General features: G+C 35.1%; 3 protein-coding genes across 6 annotated transcripts; 2 read left to right on the forward strand and 1 right to left on the reverse strand.

Annotated features, from left to right (window-relative positions):
- Window positions 1-142: 142 nt before the first annotated feature.
- On the reverse strand, window positions 143-1,954 carry LOC130815700 (pentatricopeptide repeat-containing protein At1g15510, chloroplastic-like). The gene has a single exon (XM_057682187.1). The coding sequence runs from the start codon at window positions 1,952-1,954 to the stop codon at window positions 143-145; it is 1,812 nt and encodes a 603-aa protein (XP_057538170.1).
- A 165-nt stretch (window positions 1,955-2,119) lies between these two features.
- LOC130816153 (uncharacterized) lies at window positions 2,120-6,068 on the forward strand. Of its 2 annotated transcripts, XM_057682807.1 has the most exons (7): window positions 2,120-2,260; window positions 3,031-3,138; window positions 4,216-4,434; window positions 4,518-4,694; window positions 4,770-4,994; window positions 5,330-5,458; window positions 5,584-6,068. In XM_057682807.1, exons 2-7 carry the CDS (start codon window positions 3,055-3,057, stop codon window positions 5,815-5,817), a joined length of 1,068 nt encoding a protein of 355 aa, XP_057538790.1. In that variant the 5' UTR covers window positions 2,120-2,260; window positions 3,031-3,054; the 3' UTR covers window positions 5,818-6,068. The 2 variants fall into 2 exon arrangements, with proteins under 2 accessions (XP_057538790.1, XP_057538791.1); XM_057682808.1 differs by lacking the exon at window positions 3,031-3,138 and having other exon boundaries at window positions 2,137-2,260.
- Window positions 6,069-12,411: 6,343 nt separating this feature from the next.
- LOC130816142 (uncharacterized) lies at window positions 12,412-24,601 on the forward strand. Of its 3 annotated transcripts, none has more exons than XM_057682790.1 (10): window positions 12,412-12,749; window positions 12,831-13,013; window positions 13,116-13,191; window positions 16,546-16,675; window positions 16,798-16,915; window positions 18,252-18,343; window positions 22,114-22,183; window positions 22,273-22,355; window positions 22,970-23,096; window positions 23,830-24,601. In XM_057682790.1, exons 1-9 carry the CDS (start codon window positions 12,507-12,509, stop codon window positions 23,085-23,087), a joined length of 1,113 nt encoding a protein of 370 aa, XP_057538773.1. In that variant the 5' UTR covers window positions 12,412-12,506; the 3' UTR covers window positions 23,088-23,096; window positions 23,830-24,601. The 3 variants fall into 3 exon arrangements, with proteins under 3 accessions (XP_057538773.1, XP_057538774.1, XP_057538771.1); XM_057682791.1 differs by having other exon boundaries at window positions 23,890-24,601; XM_057682788.1 differs by having other exon boundaries at window positions 22,970-24,601.
- The last annotated feature ends 426 nt before the right edge of the window (window positions 24,602-25,027 follow it).

Below are 25,027 nucleotides of genomic sequence, written 5' to 3' on the forward strand. Positions count from 1 at the left end.
CCAAGAAAGACAAATGATCGCTATATGACAATATGTCTAAAGCCATTAAGAATGTGATATCATCTGTTAAAAGAGTTGTTAGGAAACCAACTCAACTAAAAGTTTAAGTTGATGGTGGAGACTCCAGAATATGTTATATACACTAATAAGAGCCAAGTATATTCAAAGATGTTAATGAACTAGCTCCTTGAAGTTTGCTTAAACTTCTACTTTTCATCATGTCCCTCATTATTTTCGCCCCTTTCCAATGATTCAAATTCGCCAACATGTTCGATAGCAAGATATATGTTGACGGATCACTCTGCTTAAGATTCACGACACACTCTGCTGCACGCTTCCCCGCTTCAAAATCCCCATGAATGTGACAAGCACCAAGTAAGGTTTGCCACACTAACGGTCCTGGTTTCATAGGCATCTTTGAGATAAGCGCCTCCGCTTCTTTTATATATCCGGTTCGTCCAAGTAAATCAACCATACATATATAATGATCCTCCCCCGGAAAAATATCATATTCACGAGTCATTAAAGAAAAATACTTCCATCCTTCCGATACAAGCCCGCCTTGGCTACAAGCATAAAGAACACACACAAAACTAATGTAGTTTGGCTTAACACCCTCTGTTACCATTTCATTGAAAATCTTGACAGCTTCATGAACACGCCCATTTTGGGCAAATCCCATTACCATAGTAGTCCATGTGACGGTTGTACAATCCTTCATTCTCTTAAACACCGACATTGCGTTACCAACACATCCACATTTGACATACATATCCAGTAGAGCATTATCGACACATACATCCATCTTGGTTCCAAGCTTTATTCTCAAGCCATGAGCTTTCTGACCTTCCTCTAAGGAAGCCATATCGGCACATGCTTTTAAGGCGGTGGTGAGACTAAATTTGTTTGGTCTTATACCTGCCATCTTCATTTCTCCGAGGATCTCCAACGCTTTACTTGGAGCTCGTAAATTCAAGCACCCAGTTGCCATAGCTGTCCAAGATAAAATGTTTTTGCATTTAATCTCGTCGAATGATTTAAGCCCGTTCACCAAATCACTGAGCTTCAAATACATATCCATTACAGAGTTTCCAACACAAGTTTCAGCTCCATGACCAAACTTAACAAGCTGACCATGCATCTGCATTCCAAATTTGTCATCGCCAAGAGCTGTCAAGCCACTCAGAACAGCAGAAAACGTAAAGCCATCAGGTTTTACGCCTTCACGAATCATCTTTAACCAAAAGCTTGGAACAATTGAGGGTAAAAACTGCAAATATCCAGAAATCATAGCATTCCAACTCACTATATCTTTATTCAAACACCCATCAAAAGATTTAATAGCATCCATTAAATGTCCATTCTTTATCAAAGCAGTTAAAAATGCATTCTTAACAAAAACATTCCAATCAAATCCTAGTCGAATGACCATTGCATAAATCTGATAAGCATGAGGAGCAAATCCAGTAAAGAAACAAGCATTAAGTGCAGTAACTAAAGTATATTCATTAGGCCTCACAACATCACTAAACATACTAGAAAAATATTGAAGACCTTGCTGAGCAAAACCATGGCGCACAAAGCCAGCAATAAGGGTAGACCAAGATACAACATTTCTATGAGGCATTTCATCGAACAATTGGACTGCACTATCCAGATCCCCAAATTTTATATACATATTAAGAAGAAAATTCCGAAGAACAATGGAAGAATGCAAACATCCTTTTTTGATAAGCTGGGTATGTATTGCTTTTCCATTAGACAAATCTGAAGTTTTATGGGCAGTTCTAAGAAAATTAAAGTACCCTTTTTCTTTGTCAAGTAAAAGATTATTACCCACATTAATGGAAGTCTGTGTATTTATTCTATTTGTGAAAAATCTATGCAGAGAATAAAAGAACAAATTCTGGGTTTTTTTCCTCTTCCCTTGTGAAATTTTTTTCAGGAAAAGCATCTGAAAAAATCTCAAAGATTTGTATTTTTGTGGGTGAGTTCACTGCTCATGTCATCTTAATTTTTCTCCTCTTTAAATTTTAAATAAAAAAAAAATCCAAAAAAGGTATATGTGAAAATGACTAGTAGTATAAAATGACCCAAAAATATATGAAACTTTCACTCACCAACACTTTTCTCTCCTTAAACTCTCACTTTGTCTCCCTCTTTTCTCGTGCGGTGGGCGTTATCGGGTCTGGTCGGGTCGGGTCGGGTCGGGTCGGGATCGAGGCGGCTAGAAAGATCTACTGGTAATCTTGATTGTAGGGTATGTTTCCAACTTCAATTTCTTGTTAAATATACTGTTGATTGTTAGTTTGGGATTTTCTGGGAGATGGGAATTGTTTTCTTGTAGGATTTTTTTGGTTTTCTGCTTGGTGTTGATTTGAATTACATGTATAGAACACTGTATGCTAGTGTTTTCTTTGATACCGAGGTAGAGTCTACCAGATGGTGAGAATCGAATAGCTTTCAACCACTAGGCCCGTGAGGGTAGGAGGGGAAAGCTTTCGACTATTAGGTCAATTCATGATTCTCGTGCTAGTGTTATTTCTAGTGAAGTGGTGGATCATAAAGGATCATGAGTAGACTTGATTCATTTCTTTGCTTGTTTTCCGGGAACGTTTGAAATTATACTGAATATTTGCATATAGAATCAACAAAGATACTTGGGTTTTTCAAATTGGAAAAAATACCATAAATAATACAATTTTTTGCTTGTTTTCATATAATACTTAGAAGGTTATTTTCCTAGAAAATTCCTAACAGAGTAACAGGTTAAAAAGCAAACTATTTTTAATTTATATGACAAAAAAGGTAAATAGTTAACAAACTAAAGTTGATACTATTCTCGGAAAAAACCGCTAAGTTAATGTTAATTCATGGTCAATCAAAATTTCGTATTATTATAAGGATGTTAACGAAAAGTTAAATTATTTACGGTAATTTTTCCTTTTAAACTTGTCTCGTGTTGTTGTTCCATTTTTAGTAGTGAGCGGACATTTTAAATTCTAGTCAGGATGCTGTATTTTTGTGTAGTTTCATAGCTAAAGGACAAGGAAAATGAGCTCAGTGCTTAAATCATCTCTTTTACCTACAAGAATCCCTCTTCCATTGGTTTCATCTAGATTGCTCAGAGTGTCCCGGGTAAGAATTCCGTCGCTGCTTCGATAGTCAGCATGCTCGGTTTCCTTAGAACTCTCACATTCATATCGACAAACATAGTATGTTCTTACGAACATTTCTGTTCAAAACTTGAATATCATAATACAAACAAGAACTTTTTATCATCGAGCACGAATGTGTGTTAGACAATGAACATGTGGTAGGCGTGTATGCCTTCCGAAACATGATACTTATACAAAGGCGCATGAAAATTTTTCTTTTGATGTTACTCCATTTCTTTTGTGCGTCTTGGGTTGAAACTTGAATGTCTGAATTACACTTAGGAATACTACATATAGCACAATCTTACTTAACTCGGTATGTTTGCAAGATGAAATTGTGTTAAAAATGAAGTTTCAAGATAACATTATACTAAAAAAATTTGGAATTTTCTTGAGAAACAATGTCTTTTGATACGCAAATTTTTTGGTTTGTTTACCTGTTTTTAGGATTGCCTACTCAATGATACGCAGGTATCTGGGTGAAAGTTTGCCTACTCGGCTCTTCAATAGTTGTTTATTCTTCTGTATCATTTGTTAGCATTATAAAGTATGCCTATGCAAATTTTTTTGTCTCCGCAAAGCATATGTAGCATTACAGATCCATTAAACACTATATAGACGATGAAAAGCACATTTGATGTTTTGAAAGCGCGTAGATTAACAAGACCCTCGCAGGCTTCTTTGTAGAGGTGTTATTCGAGTCATTAGGTCAATTTCGGATCAGGTGTTTCAGGTCGGTTCAAAATTGGTTCTTGTGTCCACATTAATTTTTACATTATTTAAATTCATTTTGAAGTCGAGTTAAGTCAGATTCGGTTCGAAGGTCGGGTAAATATCGGGTCATCGAGTCTATTTTGGACACCTCTACTTCTCTTAATTGATGTGCTTCATAAGTCCCTTGATCTCCTACATGACTGCATATGGTTTTCATGTTTGTTTGCTTCAATTAGATTCTACAGAATATGATTCTATTAGTGTCCCCACACGTTAAGGTCTAATAAACTGATTTTATTTCTTGATAAAGAAACTGATAACCTGTCCTTTTATTTATCTTTAGTGTACCATGGCTAAAACTGCAGTCGATGAGACATCAAACTCTGGTGCGTTCGTGCGATCTCCATCAACGTTCCGTAACTTCATCTCAAGAGAACAAGGATCAACCTTTCAGCCTGAATCTGGAAGATATCACTTATATATATCGTATGCGTGCCCATGGGCATCTAGATGCATTTCTTTCTTGCAGATTAAAGGACTTGGCAAAGCAATCAGTTTTACGGTAACATCAACATTTTTAGTTACTTAAATCTTCATTCATAACTATAACTAACTTTATACCATGTCATCTCTTTTCCGTTGTAGTCAGTCAAACCCAAATGGGAAAGAACGAAGGAAGGTGACGCCCATATGGGATGGGTTTTCCCTGTTTCTGATGCCGAGGAACCTGGTGCTGAGCCTGATCCGTTGCATGGAGCAAAAAGTATCCGAGAGCTTTATGAGCTTGCAAGTGCTAATTATTCCGGAAAATATACTGTGCCTGTATGTAACGACTAATGAGTGTATTCTATAACATCGTGTCAACTGTTGATTGACTTTTTATATTGTATATTATAGGTGCTTTGGGACAAAAAACATCAAACCATTGTGAGCAATGAAAGCTCGGAGATTATTCGCATGTTGAACTCCGAGTTCAATGAAATTGCAGAAAATGGGAATTTAGACCTTTATCCCCATCATTTGCGAGCTCAAATTGATGAGGTTAATGAATGGATATATGATAGTATCAACAATGGCGTCTACAAATCTGGCTTCGCTACCAAGCAAGAACCATATGATATGGTAAATGCTCCTCGTTTTCCCCTTATTCTTTACTTGTATTTAGAGGTGTTCAAAATAGACCCGATATTTACCCGATCTTGGAACCAAATTCGACTTAACCCAACATCAAAATGAATTTAATATAATGTAAAAATCAATGTGGATACAAGACCGATTTTAAACCGATCCAAAACATCTGACATCGAAATTGACCCGATGACCCAAATGAACACCTCTACCTGTATTCCCATCTTTCCTTGTTCTAAAATGCAACTTTCTACTGTTGAGTAAACGGCAAATTCTCCTTTGCTTACCTTGTGTTCTGATGACATTTGTATATGATCCGGTTTCTCTAGGCCGTCAAAAAACTGTATGAAGCACTGGACAAATGTGAAGAGATACTTGGTAAACAGCGATATTTATGTGGCAGCTCACTAACTGAAGTAGATGTTCGCTTATTTGTAACCCTGATCCGGTTTGATGAGGTATAAATTCCCCATTTTTCAATTCATAGTTATACGATGTATCTACGAGATCTTCAAAGCGATAAAAGTCACCGAAACAATCTTCTTATCTCAGTTGTTTGCTACATTCTTCGGTTTGATCACAGGTTTATGCTGTTCACTTCAAATGCAATAAGAAACTACTGCGCGAGTACCCTAACTTGTTCAATTACACAAAAGAGATCTTCCAAATTCCGGGCATGAGCAGCACAGTTAATATGGATCACATCAAGAAGCACTATTATGGAAGCCACCCATCCATTAATCCTTATGGGATCATTCCTCACGGCCCAAACATCGATTATATGTCTCCCCATGATCGAGAAAAGTTTAGTTCGTAAGGATGTTTAAGCTATCGTACTTGCTTTGTTTTCCGTCTCAGAAGAGGGCGTAAGCCGAATACCCATATTTGTTTGTGCTATATCCTATATGTATGTAGAATATGCATGTTATTGTGTGTAGTAGTTGCTATTGCCCTTGTTGGGCAGATGATGTATGCTTCACAGGTTACTGAAACAATAATCTTTTATGTTGCAATAATGTTTCCATGTTTTTCTACCTTGGTTTATGATATCTCAACTATCTTTGTTAATTCTCCTCTTTATGGTGTTTAAAGCGTTATAATTTTGTCAGTCAAAGTGCCACCTCACATTATTATCCTGGTTTACTTGGAGGAGTTCAATTTTTGAGTCATCACCCATGAAAGTCAACAAAAGATAAGTCTCTCTCGTGATACGTGTTCCTCTTAAATTTGATATCATATTCTTGTCATCTTGCTTTTCCTAACAATCATTCATGATCATATTGTAAAGGTTTTTTAAGCTTATTACAATCGAAAATTATTAGCGACATTAGACGTTGAACCATCCGTATTTTATTAGAAAAACATTTTTTATAGACCATGTTATTTTATTTTATTTACTCTTGGACAAAAATGGCAAGATATGTGGGTATATAACTTCAAATGCATAATTATATGACATCAATATCATCACTGGCATCTAATCGCCACCTATCTCCGCAAGGACTAAATACCATCCAAAAGCATAGTGTAAAATAAGGTTGCATCATCATATTGCAACCGTATCATAAAGGGTTTTGAATTTAACAAAACCAACGTATAAACCGCATTGACCGTCAAATCATCCGCATCAACTACAAAATGTGTTTTACGACTATTACTATAGCCGTGACAATGACCTTAAACCTTAATACTATGATCCAAAGAGGCTGATTTTGAGACCTCACCAATAACCTTATATGTTTACCTTCTAGAAACATCAGCCTGATATTAGAGAAGGTCTTAGTAAATAACGGTTATTTATGAAATTAACAAATCACACTTATGTGGTAGGATTGATAGGATGAGAGTTTTGTTATTTTAATTAATCTTTTTGATTTTGTTTATTTTATTATATGTTTTTTGTCTTTTTATGGTGATTTACAAATCACGTTTATTGATTAGGAATTTTTGCTGATATTAACATTCTATAACAGGATGAATTTGACTTTTGAGACCCTCACAATAGACTAAAAGTTTCTCATAATCCTTCATTCTAATCTACAGAAATTATCAAGTATGATCCAACTCAACATGCAGCATTTTTCCAATAAGAACCTTTATAGTTAGGCAACAATATATAGTAATGTTCTGCAGTTCTGGTCCTTTCTGGAACAAAAAAGTGTAAAACTTAGTAATCTAACTGTATTTCAAGCAAGTACCAAAAACAAAAGAAGTAATAGAAAACCAACCATCTAGCTATTAGCCACAGGTACCAAACTAACCGAATACGGAATCACAATTGGATCACTGATGGATCCATGACCAAGCTCTAACATGTTGCACAACAAATGCATCTTCCTCGTGTTTAGGTAGAGAGAATAAGCAGAATTCGAGACCCTTAAGAATAGCACGCTTTCTTTGAACGCCAAGGGTTGCATCCAGGGGAACTTTTTACCAACAGAAGCCAAAACTCTTTCTACAAGATTGCACAAATAATGTTGGTTTTCTTTCTCCATCACCTTAAAGGATATGAAGGACCTGAGATCCCATTTGGAAATGAAACTATCCTCGAGGGCCCACACGAGAAGAGCTTCCTCTGATAGCACTACGCATTGCAGCTCGCCATCTGATTCTCCGAGACAGATCTCAGGGATCTTAGCTTCAGCAGTGAATGAAATAGGGAGTGTTATCAACAACGACAGCTCGTTTTCAATGTCGAACATTAGAATTGTATCATCATCTGTTAGCCAGTACAATATACCCTTGACCGTAATTTGTTTGTTGATGCACAATAGACTTTCGGAGTAACAACTTTCCTTGGATTTGACCCAAATTCTTCTTTCCCAATCGTATATCTCGAAGGTGAAATAGAAGTCTTCCCTCTCGGGAGTGATCTCATCGACTTGAAACACCCGAACTAGTTTGTACCCTGTGCTCGAATTCGATGGGGAAGTTATAAATGGTTCATACGAGAAAGCTATGTAATTCCGACTGCTAATTCTATCCCACTTCACATTCATCCATTGCTTGTTTGCCGGGTTGCAGATGTATATCGATGGATCAGGAGAAGGGAAGCAAGTCCTGCAGCAAATCAGTCCATTGCTTGATCCCAGATAGTTACTTTCTCAGGCAAAAAGTCAAGGGTAGTATGATAAATTTTGGTTTCCTTAGCTCTTGTGGGAATGTAACTAAGCTTTTGAACATCAATGTCGCAAAACATGAACTTTTCTTGGAAGAAAAATCCTGAAACTAAACTTTGGTTACCCATCTTCATCTGCCAGTAGTGCATGAGATCGGGATCTTCAATGACTCACAGCCACCCTTTCGAGACTAACTTTAGTTGGATCAATATGTTCGCAGGGAATCGAGACAGTACATTGAAGGAGATATCATTGTGCAGTAAGCTTAGGTCCATATCCTGAAATCAATATTTCAACATTCAGAAGTATTATTTGAACATATAGCACAGCCTTTAACTTCTCATTTGGTAAATGGTACCAATTGGTGGTAATAGAAATGATTTGTAGTGCAAATTTCATGATATGTATCATATCATTTCCAAGACCTCTCATGAATTCCTTCAGGTAAGAAAAGCTCAAATATTTTCAACCTTATCATCCCTTTTAAACAACAATGCTGAGAGCCTCAATATATATATGAATAGCGATAATGGACACAATCTTTAAAAAATTGCAGCATAAATTGCTTGCTTCGAAGATGAAATAGCAAAGATATATAACAAGGGGCCAGGAGAATACTACACTGGAGATATCTCAAAGTTATTTAGAAAAACAAAGAGCCCAAAAAACATCACTATTGCGTCTTAGAGAGCGTATGAAATCACCATATCATGATTTCAACAAAATAAACAAAACTTCTTATATAATGTCATTGAACCAGCTCAACCAACAACTTAATTTGATGGTTATGTTGTAGCTACTTAATGAGTCTGTTTATTGGAAGAAGTTTTTGTCTAGTTTGGCCAGCTAACTATTGTAGAGATGATTGCGAAAATAAATAGTTAGTTGGTTGTTTATTAAAAAAAGTATGTTAAAAATCTATGAAAAAGTTGATGCATGCTAGTTTTTTATTTTGGTTAGAAAGTGGAGTGGTTTTAAAAATCACTTTTTTGGCCGTTAAATCAACCCAAAAGCCAAATAGCTAACCAAAGAAAAGCTAAGCAAAACACATTTACCAAACACAACCACTATGTTATGTATTATTATAGATAAATCAATTCAACCAAACTCACAATATGATATATAGATAATCACACTTCCGTCCCATTGAGTTTGCTACTTTTGGGAGTTGGGGTTTGCACACAAACCAGAAAAAAGGTAAAAATTGGGTGTTTTAGTTGTATTTAGTGGGAGTAATGTTCTTTAGTGGACTAAGTACTAACTATAGTAGATTTTACAGAGTATTGTAGGCGGGGTTATGTCCAAAAACGCTAATAGAGCAAACTATGTGAAACGAACTAATATAGTAGTACAAGTGTACATAGCAAAATCAGGAGACCAAAGGAGTATATACTCAATCAGTAACATAGGTTGTCAAGGAACCAACTCAACCAAAAACTAATGGTTGAGGCTCCAAGATATGTTATATATTCTAACACGCCTGCTCACACAAGAGCCTTTTGAGTTAGAAGTGTGGATGCGACACAGGCCCTCCTCATACTGGCGCTTTATTCCATTTTAAATGAGGGGTGGTTGAGATTCGAACCCATGACCTCCTATCACACTCGCTCTGATACCATGTCAAATAACCAACTCAACTAAAAGCTTAATTTGATGATTGGTTGAGATTCGAACTCATGACCTCTTATCACACTTTTTCTGATGCCATATCAAACAACCAACTCAACTAAAAGTTTAAGGTGATGGTTAAGGTGTCGGATGACCACCATAAAACTACAATATGCTGAATAAGAAAACAGCACCGTCACACATGACACAACAAAATCATGCACAATCAATCATCATCAGCCACTAAAACAAACAGTCCCACATATCACCCACAACCAACAAACAACAAGCAACAATCATTTCTTGCATTCAGCACCAGCAGCACCTTAACAGTACAAAATATTTATTTGAATAAAGAAAAAACGACAAGTACGTACATTAAAAAAAACACAAGAAAAAAACCCACTTTCTGAATAGATATGCATATACATACCGATGCAATAAGGCAAGACTTACCGTGTAATGGCCGGTGATGGGCTGTGCGGCTGTGCCTGTGGTGTTTGAAATACTCTTGGTGCCTGTGCCGGTGCCTGTGCCTGTGCCGGTACCTGTGCCTGTGCCTGATATAGCTGGTTGGAGCCTGTGCCTGTAATTTGTTTCAATTCCTTTCCTTTTCGTGCTAGTACCTTACTGGTCCGTATATTACATATTCTGTCCTTCAGGTTTGTAATTTGTTTTAATTTCTAGTTAAATTTTTATTTTTATTTTTATTGTCAATTATTTGTTTAATTATTTTTAATTGAAAACAATACTATATTATAATTCAAGCGACGTGTTTCAAACTCCGATATCACTAAGATCGAGTGTTCAAAGTTTTGTGATGAACAAATTACACTTTCAATGAAAACGATGTTTGTAGGAGAAAATAATGCAATAAAAATGACATAAATATTTAACGAGGTTCACCCAATTTAGTCTGCATCCTCCGGTGTGTAGTATCTCACTGATATTATGAAAAAGGAGTTCAAAGAACTCTCAAATATGAAGAATTACAATAGAGAAGATATTAGGCTTCTTTTTAGGCTTAAGGATTTTTGTGGATGTGTTTGATAAGCATATGAAACCTCTATTTATAGAGGTGATTACATTAATGAGTATTGCACACTTAATACAAGGAATTAACTCCATAATAAACAGCTCTAAAGAACACCAAGAGTCAAAAACCGAATCCAATGCTCGATCAAGGCAATGCTTCATTACTTGGACGCCTCGTACAAGAATTTTCACCTTTTAGTCTTCTCATTAACTATCATTCATCATGCCATAATTCATCTTTATTACACCCATGTTTAAGTCTCTTGTTAAATGCCTCATAATTTTATGTATTCAACACCCACTTAAACTCCACATTCATCTCAGTCATTAAGTTACACTTAATTACCCATCATAAATCCTTTATAGGATTCCATCTCTATACTCATATTAGTGCATAGTCGTAAATGGTGCACTCAAGTCACCAATTACTTCCACAATCTCCACCTTGACTTGAGTTCACCCAAGTCAAAGATATTCTCTAATTCACTCCATCATAATATAACAACTTGCACAACATTATACTCAAAACAAAAACAAAAACAACACATGTGCACAAACAAAGCACATGCACTAAAATGCCCTCAAAGGGCTCTCAAGAGTATGAAAATTTAATTACCAATCAAGTCCATACGTCCCATAGACTCATTAGGGTATGTTGGAATTATTCCGATGTTTCATTACTCAAAAAAGTATCATCATCATCTTCATCATGCTTGGTTGAAGTAGTGGACACACAAGCCGAACTAATTAAAGTTGAACCCACAAGCTTATACAAGCCATCATCAATGGATCCTTTCATGAACAATTTAGGACCCTTGCCAACCTTCAAAACTCCACCTTCACCAATACATCTAAAACCTTCTTTATCCTAAATATTAAGGGAAATTAAGTGTCTATTCATACATGGAACATGAAAGACTGCGGTCAATGTTCTCACAACACCAACAAACATGATAAATTTAACATCTCCAATACTAACTATCGGACAACTAGCCTCATTGCCCAAAGTGATTTTTCTTCCATCAACCTTTTGATAAGTTGAGAAGAAACTAGAGTCAAAAGTCATGTGCCTCGAATTTCCTGAATCCAAAATCCAAGAATCACCACCCTTGTATTCACTAGTAACAACAAGAGCACCAACATTATAATCCTCACTTTCAACATAGCTAGCTTCGGCGGAACTAGTTTTCCCGGACTTGCTTTTCATCGAATTGTTTGGCTTTCAATTTCCAACAATCTTTCTTGAGGTGGTCTTTCTTCTTACAAAAGTTGCAAGTCATGTCTCTTTTGTTCTTAATTGACTCCTTAACAAATAAAGCATTATTGGACTCTTATTGAGGAAATTGAGAATCATCTGTGCGCACAATATGCAAATATATGATGCAATATAAATAATATATACAACTGTTTAGAGCGAAATAAAATATAATTATAATGTAAAATTTATTTCTTAAACTTTTAATTTCTTAGTTTAAGTACAAATACGTCAAAAAATTTAATAAAATCAATAACCATAGGGCATCGTCAAATTTAAAATTAAACAAAAAATATCTAACTTGAAATTTGTCAAATGGTCCGAATAGAACGAACCAATTATATGGAAAATGCGATAGGGTTAATCATATTATTAATATCATAAAACTTAAAACATCAGAACACTTCAAAAAATAAATCATCACCATTCGATTTTGACACTATACATTCATCTCTCCCCATCAACTCCTAATTAACAAAATCAGCAACAATGGCGGGTGAGACTTATATTAATCCTTATCATCCTCAACAATGGCCTCCTGCTGCGGCACCTCCACCAGCTCCCGCCGCAGGAGCAGCTCCTCCACCTATGCCTCCTCCTAACCCTGGTGTTCCTATGCTTCCTCCTCATCCTCATCCTCATTCTCACCCTCACCCTCACCCTCACCCTCACTCTCACCCTCATCCACACCCTCATCCTCATCCGCCTCTCGATTATCTTGCTTCCGATGAGGTTCGTTTCATCTCTCTTCGATTTCTATGTTTTAATATTTGATCCGATTTTACTCATAATTTTTGTTTTCAATAACTGCAGCAGGTGAGAACGATATTTATTTCTGGATTACCAGAAGATGTCAAAGAGAGAGAATTGCAGAATATGTTGCGATGGTTTCCAGGCTATGAGGCGTCTCAGATTAATTACAAAGGAGAACATCCAATGGGTTTTGCTCTCTTCTCCACTCCTGAATTTGCTCATGCTGCTAAAGATGCTCTTCAGGTTCCTTTTTCCATGTGTTCTTGGAATTAGGGTTTTGACATTGTGTTGTGTTGTTGTTCTATATGTTCATTTGCTTCAAAATCTTTTTTTCTTTCATATTAGAATGTGGTATTTGATGCGGAATCTAAGGCTGTTTTGCACACGGAGATGGCCAAGAAAAATCTGTTTGTCAAAAGAGGTTTGTTTTTATCTTTTGTGGTTAAGGTTTTGATGTCGACTTTTGTTTTATGATTCTGCTTTTCTGTTGAGTCTCATTAATTATGATGAGTGATTAAAGTTCAAATACATTTTTTGACAAAATGGTTAGGGTGTATTTTTTCATCTTATACCACATGTTTGTTAACTTCAATTATGTTCGCATCACATAACTATAAGTGAGAATCCAAATTAGACCAAAAGTCATATTTGTAAACCTTAATTTCCTGTATTGCTTAGTGAAAACATCTTAAAAGATCTTACATGATATTTCTTTAATCTTTGATACATGTGAAAAGATTGGATAGAAGTTAAGATTTGACCAAAAGAAGTCATGGCGATGAGAGACTATTTGACAGAACTTGATTCATTTGTGGTGAATCCATTAATCTTAGTTAAAGTCTGGACACAAACAATATCTCAATATTCTCATTTCTTTTATTCAAAATTCAAATTGTCTTATGCTTTGGAAGTACAATGCCCGAGTAATTGTGATTCTTCTATTGGCTATCTAAAGGAATTTTGAAGAAGCTTAAACCTTAGGAGAAATCGTATCTTGTGCTAATTTTGGTAGGTAATAACTGATGGTCATTTGCTATATTCATATGGAAATGAATGTCTTCCCCAAATGAATATTCTCGTCAAGTTTATTGTCATCTCTTTAGAGGAGATATCGAACGATTATTGAAATTTAGGAAGAAAACACTTGTTTTCCTTAAATCCATGGTTATTGACACGGACCTTCTGGAGAATTACTTGTAATCTCATTAATTTACATAGCTTTTAGTAACACATCAAATGGATTGTGAGAAAAAGACGCTTACGGATGTCACCAATGTTCAACTCTCTTTTACAATTTAACTTGTGTTTTACTATTTTTCTAGAATCGATTGTACCTCAATTTTTAAGAGACTATTATGTTGAGACTAGTGTCTCTAAATTCATTTTATGGCTATTTAATTTAAATTTAGTTAGATAATGTTTAGATGAACAAGTTTAGATAGGTTCACATGATAATATGACGACATTTCATCGTCCAATGTCATTAAGTGAACCCCACTTAAGCAAAATTTAGAGAGGTTAGATATAAGCAACCCTATCCTTGCAATAACAAAGACATCGTTTCACATAAATAATAAGTTTTCACTATTTATTGTCACATTTTATACTAGTCCATTATAATTGAAAACAAAAGAACTATGAACTTTTGGCTCCATCAAGAATTAGTATGGAGATTTTGTAAATTGGGTAATCTGATATAGATTTTAGATGGGTAAAATCAGTCTTTTGAAATCAATTAGTATGAAGGTTTTGTAAATTGGGTAATCTATTGCTAGTATATGTGGAGAGCAAGTGTTCTCTTACATCAAAGAAGATATGATTATATTAATCTGTATAGAAAAATGTCTTTGATGCTTTAGCGTTGCTTGAAAATCTAGAAATGCGCCTGGGTGAGTTGCACTGTATTTAGCCTTGCTAATGTGATATTTAGCACTTCTGGTGTCAACCAAAGAACACAAATAGCTATGGATTCAACCATTTTTACAACACCAAGTCATTGGTAAGTCCTTGTTTAAGTTGGTGTTTAAAACGCTTGTTATGGAGATGCTTAGTAAAAGATATTTGTTGGCTCTTAAATTTTTTATAAAAGATAGGCCAAAAGCCAAAAACAAATGCAAAAAGCTATTATACATTTAGCTTTTGGGTTTTGGCTCAAAAGCCCCAAAAGCTAATTTTTAGTTAGTTTAAAATTCATTTACTAAACACATATTTGGCTGTTTGACCAACCAAAAAGCTAAAAACCATTAGCGTACTAGAATGCGAAGAAAAAAGCTGATTAGGAATTGGTATCTCCTATCTACAAATTGTTTTGAAAACTAGACTCTTTTAATTTTCAGTAATAAATTTTGGCCTCCAACTAAAAACTCTAAGTTCCTTCTTCATTTTTTTAGAATTACATTCATCCCTTATTTATGCTATAAAATTTATTAAAACAATTCTTATACAATTAGAACCGAGAAACCTAAACACAAAACAACTAAAATACCTAAATCTGGCCGAAATTAACAATGCTACACTTGTTTTAGTTAAGCTAATGGACTCGAATTAGCACTAATCCTATTTGAACTATATTAAGTTACATTAACCAATGCGTTGCATAGAAACCTATCTTATGTGGTGCATGGCCACGCTATCTTCATGCATATGTTCACAATGCCCATGACCAACTATCTGTCATGAGATGTAAGGAGTTTTAGAGGAGGCACCAAGGTGCATAAAGGAGCACTAAAAAGTGTTTTGAGGCATGTGCCTCAGTCTCATGTTTGAAATTTGTTTTTACCTATGAATAGCTTGCTCCTCACTTTGATGAGGTCCCTCTTTGCCTAGGCTCTTGAACCCCAATTATCTTGGTTTGCCTATTGATACATCAGTGATATGCATTTGTCTCAAGGTTAGTACATTGAATGGATTATCAATTTTTTTTGATACCCAAGAATCTCCTTTTTCTTTTCTGCTTCTTAACTTCAGTTTTGCAACGAATTTCCCATGTGAAAGAAGGATGTAAGGCTAGTCTATACAGTTGACATGCATGAACAAGTCTTTTGGTACTATCTTATAAAAGATGCTTTCTTGTTCTTTGTCTGAATGTCTCCCTTCCTTCCAGTTTGATATATGCCTTTATCCTTTTGTGTCCCTCTAATAGAGTCGTATGAGGCTTAGGCTGTTTAGTTGTAAATTAGATTTTCCACCTTACCATCTGTTAAATTTAAAGCTCTTATATGACTAAGGTCTGAGAGTATAGCTTCCGTCTGAATGAAAGGAACATGAGTGATTTGAGGAATTTGGTAAGAGAGAGAAAGTAGTATTACATTAGAGACGCACAAAAAGGTTTGCTAAAGTTTTCTTGATGCAAGGATATTTTTTTGATGCAAGGATTTTAATAACCCTCCTTAGGCTCTATAAGATTGGATTTTTGAAGCCAATCTTATCCAAGCGTCTTTTTTGTTGGGGATTGTAATGTGTACTATCTCTTTTTCAGATTTATGATTGTAAATTACTTTATCTGATGTCTTCTAATTATAATTGTAGAGAAACTGCATATTTTTATACTTAAGAATCTGACCCTACGATTTAGTGTTTGGTAATATGTCTATCAATATGTGCTTTGAAGTTTCTTCGCGTATTATGCTCTCTATACTTGTTAATTGTTCGTGTGACTTGTGCATGTTATCATCTTATGTCTTTCTTATATTCTTCATGTACATAGGACTGTTGTTGTGTTTACATTATACTATAAGTAATGATTTTTGTGTTTGTTACTATCTTCTTGTAATAGGTATTGTAGCAGATGGAAATGCTTATGACCAAAGTAAACGTTTGCGAACTGGTGGTGACTATAGTTATACAGGTTATGCTAGTCCATCTCCATTTCACTCTCCGCCACCACCTGTCTGGGGACCACATGGGTATAGTTTCAATTCGATTTTACATAGGATAACTGGCTTATGAATTGTATATGTTCTCATCCAAAAGTTTTCCTCCATGGAGACTCAAAAGTGCTATCTAAGTTTTCATTCCTATGTTTTAGGTATATGGCACCACCTCCTCCCCCTCATTATGATGCATATGGAGGATATCCTGTTGCTCCAGTTCCAATGCCTGCTCCGACTCCTACACCTGCACCAAGCAGTTATGTTCCTGTGCAGGTATTTCTCTATCACTTCCATCTCATACTTGCAAATAAGTAGCAATGGCCATTGTGGAAATGATGGTCTATTTGACTTGTCTAATATGCTTTTGTTACCTCGTTTCTAAAAATCATACAATTGTGATATAAAAGATTCCATCACCCCTCTACATGTCTTAACATTGATTTATACATATCGATTCATATCTTGGAGTATATCAATATAATTATGCTGTATACGTTTCTTTTTTCGTTGGTATTTTTGTAAACACCTTCATCAAATCAATTGAAATCATGTGCACCTCCTTTTTCTTTAACCTGTAGGATGAAGTACTTCTTTTGTAAACGCATTCGATGAATAACTTCCATTGTAGATTGTATTGACATAAATCCAAATAGTTTTTGTAAATGCTTGTTCTATCACCCTCTTTGATAACTTCAAGTTGTGGCTAATGAGCTTAATTTACGATAGTTAGAGTACTCTTGTGCATTCTCTTTGTTTTTATAGATGTGTATTTAGACTGCTTATCCTCAAGTCTTTTGGCACCTTGTTTGTTATCCATATCTTGCTAAACATTCTAGTTAACCAATACAATCAAATTTGCCCTCGAACATTTCCAAGCTTCAATAGGAATATCGTTATGGCCCACTACTTTTTTGCTTCATTTTCTTAAAGCTTCTTCTACGTCTACTTTGTTTATTCATCTCATAAATTATATATTCTCTTTCACCAGCTAAATTAAGATTTCTCTCATCATTTTCTTTGACACAAATTGAACACGTCATAGTGCTTGTCTCTCATCATTTCTGTTGATCTTGGACAAGAATGTTTTGTTGTTTACCTTTTACACATTTCACCCTATCAAAATCTTTTCTAAGTGGTTGTCTCCTTTTGGTCAAACTATAAAGATCATTTTATAAAAAAAAATGTTATTTTTCAAAACATGTTATGATTATTCTCGAAAAAAAATACAAACATTGACACAACCTAACCGACACGTCTATTTTGGCATATCATGAATGATTAGTAATTTTTATGAGTAATTTGGAGTTCATTTTTAATTTCTCAACACATGTTTAATCTCACTATTTTCTCTGAAATTTTTAAATCCATTTATTTCATAAGTATTTGTACAAGATGCTAAGTTTTGATGTACATCTTCAATTTTTTCAGGTTTGTTTCTGATTGCCTTTTTTCGCAACAATTTTACTCAAACTTTATGGAATTTTCGCTTCTTGGACTTAGGGATTAGTTAGTTGTTATTTTTCGACATGTTTTGTAATTTTCCTTTGTATCATGCCTTGTGCTAACATTTTGCTTTCTTTCTCATGATATTTCTTATGTTGCTGCGCAGAACACAAAAGATAACCCTCCTTGTAACACCCTATTTGTTGGTAATCTTGGGGAGAACATTAACGAGGATGAGCTGAGGGGTTTGTTTAGCGTGTAAGCATGTTTCTTCCATTGCTTGAGTGCTAAAAAATGTTTATTCCTTGTGGCAACCTGATGTTTAGCTTTAAATTGGTTTTAAAACCTAATGAGTTATATTGTTATGAGACCTCAAAAGTTAGATATATTTGAATTAATTGTGAATTACAGCCTTAATGTTTGATGTTTTTGCGAACTACAACCTTGATGTTTTTTTTTTTTTTTTTTTTGCAAATTACAGCCTCCAAAGTTGCGTTTTAACCAGTATTCAAGCCAAGTGACCGGTTCCGTACAATTTTACTGGTTGACCACACTTTTTACCTTTGACTTTTCCTCTTCCCCTAGACTTGACATGGATAGGTTAACATTTAACTCATCCCTTAACCCAACCTTCTCTTTTCTTCCATTGAAGTTCTTAATCTAAGTTTTTTGACAGAAATTAATAACAAATTACTTTAACAGAAAAGAAACAATTGAAGTAAATAGGAACTTATGAAGAAAGAGGAATTAGAAAAATGCAGCAATTGAGATTGGGGCCTAACCGCCCATCGGGTGGTTTTCTTCTACGGCTGCTTCACGCTACTGACTAGAACAAGAAAACAAGAAAAAGAAAAGAAAAGAAGATGGAGTAAAGGGAATCCCGATTTGACCCATAGTAGCAGAATTTAACTATTCAAATTAGGTATCTCAATTTTTCTAGAAAACCTAATTTTGCACTTACAGATGACAAACGCGATTAATGAAAGCTCTTCAAATTGGCAAATCCCTCTTCCCTTCCCTGTCCTAGACTCCAAATCCCTCTGCTCTATCTTCCCTTTTTTATAAAAAAACTCCATTAATGAAAGCTCTCCAAAGTGCCAGAAAATCATGTGATGAAAGACCATACCTTTGAAATTAAATTTTAACAATTGACTTTGTTGTTGGTCAATTAAAAGTTAAATAACCTTCTAACCATCCAAATTCAGACTCAAACTCGCCAAACACAGATCACAATTCAGAAAATCATTCAAACCCAGATGAAGAAGAACCTAACGGAGATAGGATTGTACTAATAAATCCAATAGAACAAGGAATGGTGGTAATGGAAGAAGCAGGGCTAGATTCCATGTTTCGCAGTGTAGATACCAAAGATGGACCTCCACCTGCCTTAAAATCAGTGTTGAAATCAGAGATGGGGAACAAGGGGAATGTGTGATTTGTTTGGAAGAAAGTGAAATTGGTGGGTATGTGAAAGAAATGCCGTATAAACACAAGTTTCATAGTGGGTGTATTGAAAAGTGGTTGGGTTTAAATGCCCCTGATCCTCCTTCCATGGATTCTCTACTTGCAGGTTTTTTTCATGGTTAAAAAAAAAAGAATTGAATGAGAAAAAAAATTTTGAACTCTAATTGATGAAAATGTATGAACAAGATAGAGGAAAGAGACGTAAACCTTCTGCAACAATGGAGGAGGAAAAGAGAAGGTTGGGTTAAGGGATGAGTTAAATGTTAACCTATCCATGTCAAGTCTAGGGGAAGAAGAAAAGTCAAAGGTAAAAAGTGTGGTCAACCGGTAAAATTGTACGGAACCGGTCACTTGGCTTGAATATTGGTCAAAACGCAACTTTGGAGGCTGTAATTTGCAAAAAAAAAAAAAAAAAAAAAAACAAAAAACATCAAGGTTGTAATTCGCAAAAGCATCAAACATTAAGGTTGTAATTCACAATTAATTCGATATACTTTTATGCCACAGTATATCTCTCCCCTCTCTCTAGCTTCATTCTGCCAATCACATCGAGATTACGGATTTGGCATTTTTTCTGTTGCTCTCCTTTGTCTTAAGACTGTTAGCACATATTTGCATAGATCCATTCGGTGGTGCATAAGCAAAATCATAAAATGCTTCCCCCATTTCTTTCGTTTTCTCTGGTTTGCTTATCCTTTATGATGTACATGTTTGATTTAAACTTGACAGTCAATTATGTTGAGCCAATGGTCTATGCAGTGCAACTATAAAAACAAGTAAATACGTTATAATCTGTATGTTTGTGTGTATCAATGTCATATAGATTGTGGAGGAAAAGAAAGTTGGCGTCTATAGTCTACCCGTGTTCAGTTGGTATTATGGCTTTCGTTTTGGGGTTGGGAAACCAAGTTAGATGCTGTGTGGTTGGAATACTTCATGAAATGAGATGAAGAGGTTGATATTGATGTTGATTGGTTAAGTTATTGTAAGTGGGCTTAATCTTAACTATTTAGGATGTAATTAAACCAATTGATGTGCCCTAGTGAATATGCTTCAATTTGACATTTTTGTTGCTTTATAGGGTATGTAGAATTAGCCTTTACTCCTCACTCTGATGCCCTTCCTGTTGATTACAATTTTGGGATGTTCTTTTATTTAAGACCTGCTCTTCATATTTGGTTCCTCATGGTGCTGTCAAAAGTCATCTTAATTATTCTATGGAAGCTAAAGTGTTATTTATTTGTAGGATTTGGGATGATCTAGTTTTGCATTCCCCTTACAAAATAGTAAAAGTGATCAAACAACGGGCCGGGCCGGGCGAGAAAAACTGCCCATTGATGTGGGCCGGGCCAAAGTGCGGGCTTGCGTGCCTATGTTATATATTATTTAATTGTATCATACAATAAAACTAAAATTAAAATATTATTTTTTCCTCTTCAAAATAATTGCAACTTAGAAAAATGTCATTATTAATTTTTTACTCTTAATTTTTGTTTAATTTTTTTTTATTTATAAGTTGATTAAGTGATATCTTGTTTGAATCATTTCATTGCAAAGATTATTAATATATAACTTTTGTAATTTTCATTACATATAATTAAGAATATTAATAATTGAATTAGTACATTAAACTTCATAACAAATAAAATATTGCAAGAATATTAATAATTCTTTACTCTCTTTTTCGGGCCGGGCCGGGCCGCGGGTCAAATGTCAATCCCAAACCCGTCCCAAAAAATTCGGGCCACTTATTTTCTGCCCAAAACCGTCCATCGGGCCATATTTTGATACTCAAACCCTCACTTTTTTGTGCCGGGCCGCCCATGATCAGGTCTACAAAATAGCATCAATTTGATTGTAGATTTGTAGCCAGTAGCCAAGTACAAAATATTTTGTTTTTATTTTTCTTCACCAAAATTACAGGTCAGCTGTGTAATAACTCAGCAGTCACTTAGCATGTTACAGGTTTAGAGGATCTAGTTTTCGATTCCCCTTACTAAAACTACGTCTGCTGTTACAGGTTTAGAGGATCTGCAGATAAACTTCTCTTTTATTTAGTGACACAACACATCCATTTATGAGGAATATATGGGTAGTGGTTTGTTTCCGTGCTGTTTATAGTTTGTGTCAAAAATCTAGGATTAAAGTCTAGCTTGCTACTTGCTAGGCCTGTATGCCCCGCATTCTTGATATACTCTTGCATTTACTGGCGTTATATGATAAATTAGTGATTCACGTGGTTCATATACCTGATTCTGTTCATTAGCCTACTCAAACAACTCTGATATTGATTGTAGTACAAATTGTGTCTATAGCATGTAGAACACATATTTTTTGGATATTTAATTTTCTCCCTTGTGATGTAAGCCTTAAAACTTGAATCCTCATCATTGAGTGATCATGAATTCGCTGGGATATAGAACATGTAATTACGATGTTAACGACTTTGAATCTCTTTTATTAAAGATCTTATGTATGTGTTTTAACTGTTTATGTCAAGGACTGCTGAACATTTTCTCGTTACATAGAATATTGTGTTCTAATCATAGGTTCAAATGATACAGACAACCAGGCTATAAGCAGATGAAGGTTCTGAGACAGGAAAGACACACTGTTTGCTTTATCGAGTTTGAAGTGAGTATTCAGTGCAGATTTGTTCTTTATTTCCTTATTTTCTCCCTCTTTCATTACCTAGAATATAATTCTTTATCGTCTTTCTGCAGGATGTGAATAGTGCCTCTCATGTGCATCATAATTTACAAGGGGCTGTTATTCCCAGCTCTGGTTCTGTTGGCATGCGTATACAATATCCTTTCTTTTGACATGTTATTCCTTGTTTCCTTGTGAATCTTTAGTTGTTGCTTTGAGGCTACATAGTTGCCTGTGTAGTTGGATTGGGCAGCATATATTTTAAGATCTTTGTGTTTGAAGATATCTCTGAGTTGCAATGGTCTTATTTCCATGTTTTATTTCCTGTCTGCTTAATTTGACTTGTTACTACTTTGCTTGTGGCAATTTTAACGCTCAGTACATGCATCAAGAAGTAACTGCTTGACGCCTTCTGTTTGAAGGCATCTCTGACTTTTGATCGTCTTAAAATCCAAGTTTTCCCTTTTGTTGTATGCTTAAAAAACATTATGATATTACTATATGGACTCCTACTCTTAATTTCCTCTTTATTGTTATTCATGAATTCTAATTTGATTGAAATAGATAAGTTTGCTCTGATAGTACTTTTAGTTCACTAGCTTTATCATTAATATTTCCATGTGAATTTCATGCTCTTTAATTTCCTCTTCACTATTGCTATTCACAAATTATAACTGTAATTTGATTGAAATAGATTGTTTACTTTGATAGTACTTTTAAGTTCTCCAGCATTCCTTTGTCTTGAAACTCAGTTATTCTTGACTTTAATACGTATTCGAAGAATCCCTATGGCAGACGAAAAGATTCCAATTACCCTGCTGCTGCTGGTACCGCCGCCGTCCCTGCGACTCCTGTGAACGGGGCTGCTCCACCAATGGATTTTCAGTAGTCCAAAAGGGTTGTACTCTGCTCTTAATGCTCCAAAATTGCAACCTACATGATAGGATGCATCATGCCGCAGTTGAATGCATCCATTTCATCAGCATTAACATTTCTTCGCATGTGATTGACTGCACATACTTTCATCATTAATGTATCTTAGGGTTATATCTTGCCTTTACATGCAAGATTTGCATTTGGTGAAGCATCTCCTTAACTGCTTTATGACATCATAGATTTTCACACTACTCGTTTTTTGTAGGACTGATGCATTTCTGTTGTTGTAAGTGCGTGCTTGATGTTCATATTGATCATGCTGTTGATGAACATAATATAAGATGGATTGCCAAGTCATGTTGACATTTTTTCCATTGCCCCAATGTCATTAAATGACTTGCACCAATGTTTGGGGGATCGGATGTGGGCAACCTTAACCTTAGTAGTGATAACAAAAAGGTTGTTTCCGATTGACTTTTGATAGCAAACATCATCCATAACTTTACATAAGTAAGAAGTGTAAATATAGTCAAGCGGACATAATCAACTTAATTTCATGAACATGAAACTGTGACATAGGAGGTATAGGTTCTCATGTTACTGATCATCCATTTCCATTATCATTGGCACCATGATTTATTTCATCAAGTTATCAAATCATCTATTGATTCACCTCAAGGATTTCCATGTATTCAAAGTTCAGCATTTAAGCCCCCCAAACATGGGAAAATATACTCTGATCTTATTATATGCAGGCTATATTAGAAAGTGACTCATTGTCTGTCTCACTGCTTGTGCTCAATTGGTCGCTGCAGCTCGTTCAGGCAATCGGCTCCACTAGTGAAGATGAATCTGGATTCTGGAGTTTGTAGGGTATAATTTATTCTATGTTTCCTTAGGATTGGGGGATTCTCCGGTAATCTAAGGAGGTCAACACTGATTGAAATGATCTCATGAGCTCCTTTTGCAGTTTATGTGCGGGGAAATAACGACGGTTTAGGATCAATTATTCTAGTTTTGATAATGTAAACAAATAGAATTTGATGGGAGAGAAGTTAGTTGTTGGGTTTCGGCTTCTGCATTTATGTCAATTGATTCGAGTTTTGATTGTATATTTGATTTGTTTTGGGGGGAAAGCTATTGCATGCTGCGCTTGGAATGTGTACATAAGACTTAGAATATCCAAGAAGCCAGACTCAGAGACATGAGATAGGTGAGTTGAGTACAAGATAAAACTTTGCGCTGGCAACTCAGTTTTGCATGACACTGTTTCACCTTGAAAAAGACCTTTATAATTAGTTTATTTTTTAGTTGATCACTTTAAAACTGAAAGTAATCACTTTAATTAATTGTATGAGTTAACTCAATAGAGATAGTCCTTTCATGAGATCATTTGTATTTTTTAAGATATAAATTCCAAAGTAGGGAAAATTAGAAGGGAGAAAAGGGAAAACAATTGGCATGTGGAATTGAGACTCAAATTATCTAAATTTGTTCAGTTAATAAAAGCACATCAAATTTATACCGCATGCCAATAGCAGCTTATTTGGTTTCTAATATGATAGATTATTGAAAAATGCCTAGTTGCATACAACTTGAGCTTTTAAATGAAAAATTATTAAATTTAATGACTAAAACGCAATAACTCTGATTTTAAAGCCAAAAAAATACTTGGAAAATAACAATATTGACGTAGGATTTCGAATCATAATGCTTCCTTGATGGATCTATATTCTATACAGATCCCTTGTCAATAGGAATTTAATTCAATTTCATTTACTTCATCTTGTTTGTCAATAGGAATCAAATCATAATTAATATTGTTATCACTCAACTTCATTTCCCTCTCAAACAAAGTTTTTCTTATCATTCATTCCCTTACCTCGCCCCCTTGTTTGCCTTACCCTTTCCTTCTTTTCCTTTCTTTCCTAAATTCTTATCCAAAATATGTGC

Source organism: Amaranthus tricolor, chromosome 6 (assembly GCF_026212465.1).
Source record: "Amaranthus tricolor cultivar Red isolate AtriRed21 chromosome 6, ASM2621246v1, whole genome shotgun sequence".
NCBI lineage: Eukaryota > Viridiplantae > Streptophyta > Magnoliopsida > Caryophyllales > Amaranthaceae > Amaranthus > Amaranthus tricolor.

Bases quoted from the DNA above. Each gene is read 5' to 3' on its own strand.
- LOC130815700 (XM_057682187.1), bottom strand. From the start codon at position 1,954: ATGCTTTTCCTGAAAAAAATTTCACAAGGGAAGAGGAAAAAAACCCAG.
- LOC130816153 (XM_057682807.1), top strand. From the start codon at position 3,055: ATGAGCTCAGTGCTTAAATCATCTCTTTTACCTACAAGAATCCCTCTT. The intron at 4,695-4,769 runs GTATGTAACGAC...TGTATATTATAG, and splicing joins CCGGAAAATATACTGTGCCT to GTGCTTTGGGACAAAAAACA. The intron at 5,459-5,583 runs GTATAAATTCCC...GTTTGATCACAG, and splicing joins CCCTGATCCGGTTTGATGAG to GTTTATGCTGTTCACTTCAA.
- LOC130816142 (XM_057682788.1), top strand. From the start codon at position 12,507: ATGGCGGGTGAGACTTATATTAATCCTTATCATCCTCAACAATGGCCT. The intron at 13,192-16,545 runs GTTTGTTTTTAT...TTCTTGTAATAG, and splicing joins AAATCTGTTTGTCAAAAGAG to GTATTGTAGCAGATGGAAAT. The intron at 18,344-22,113 runs GTAAGCATGTTT...CAAATGATACAG, and splicing joins CTGAGGGGTTTGTTTAGCGT to ACAACCAGGCTATAAGCAGA.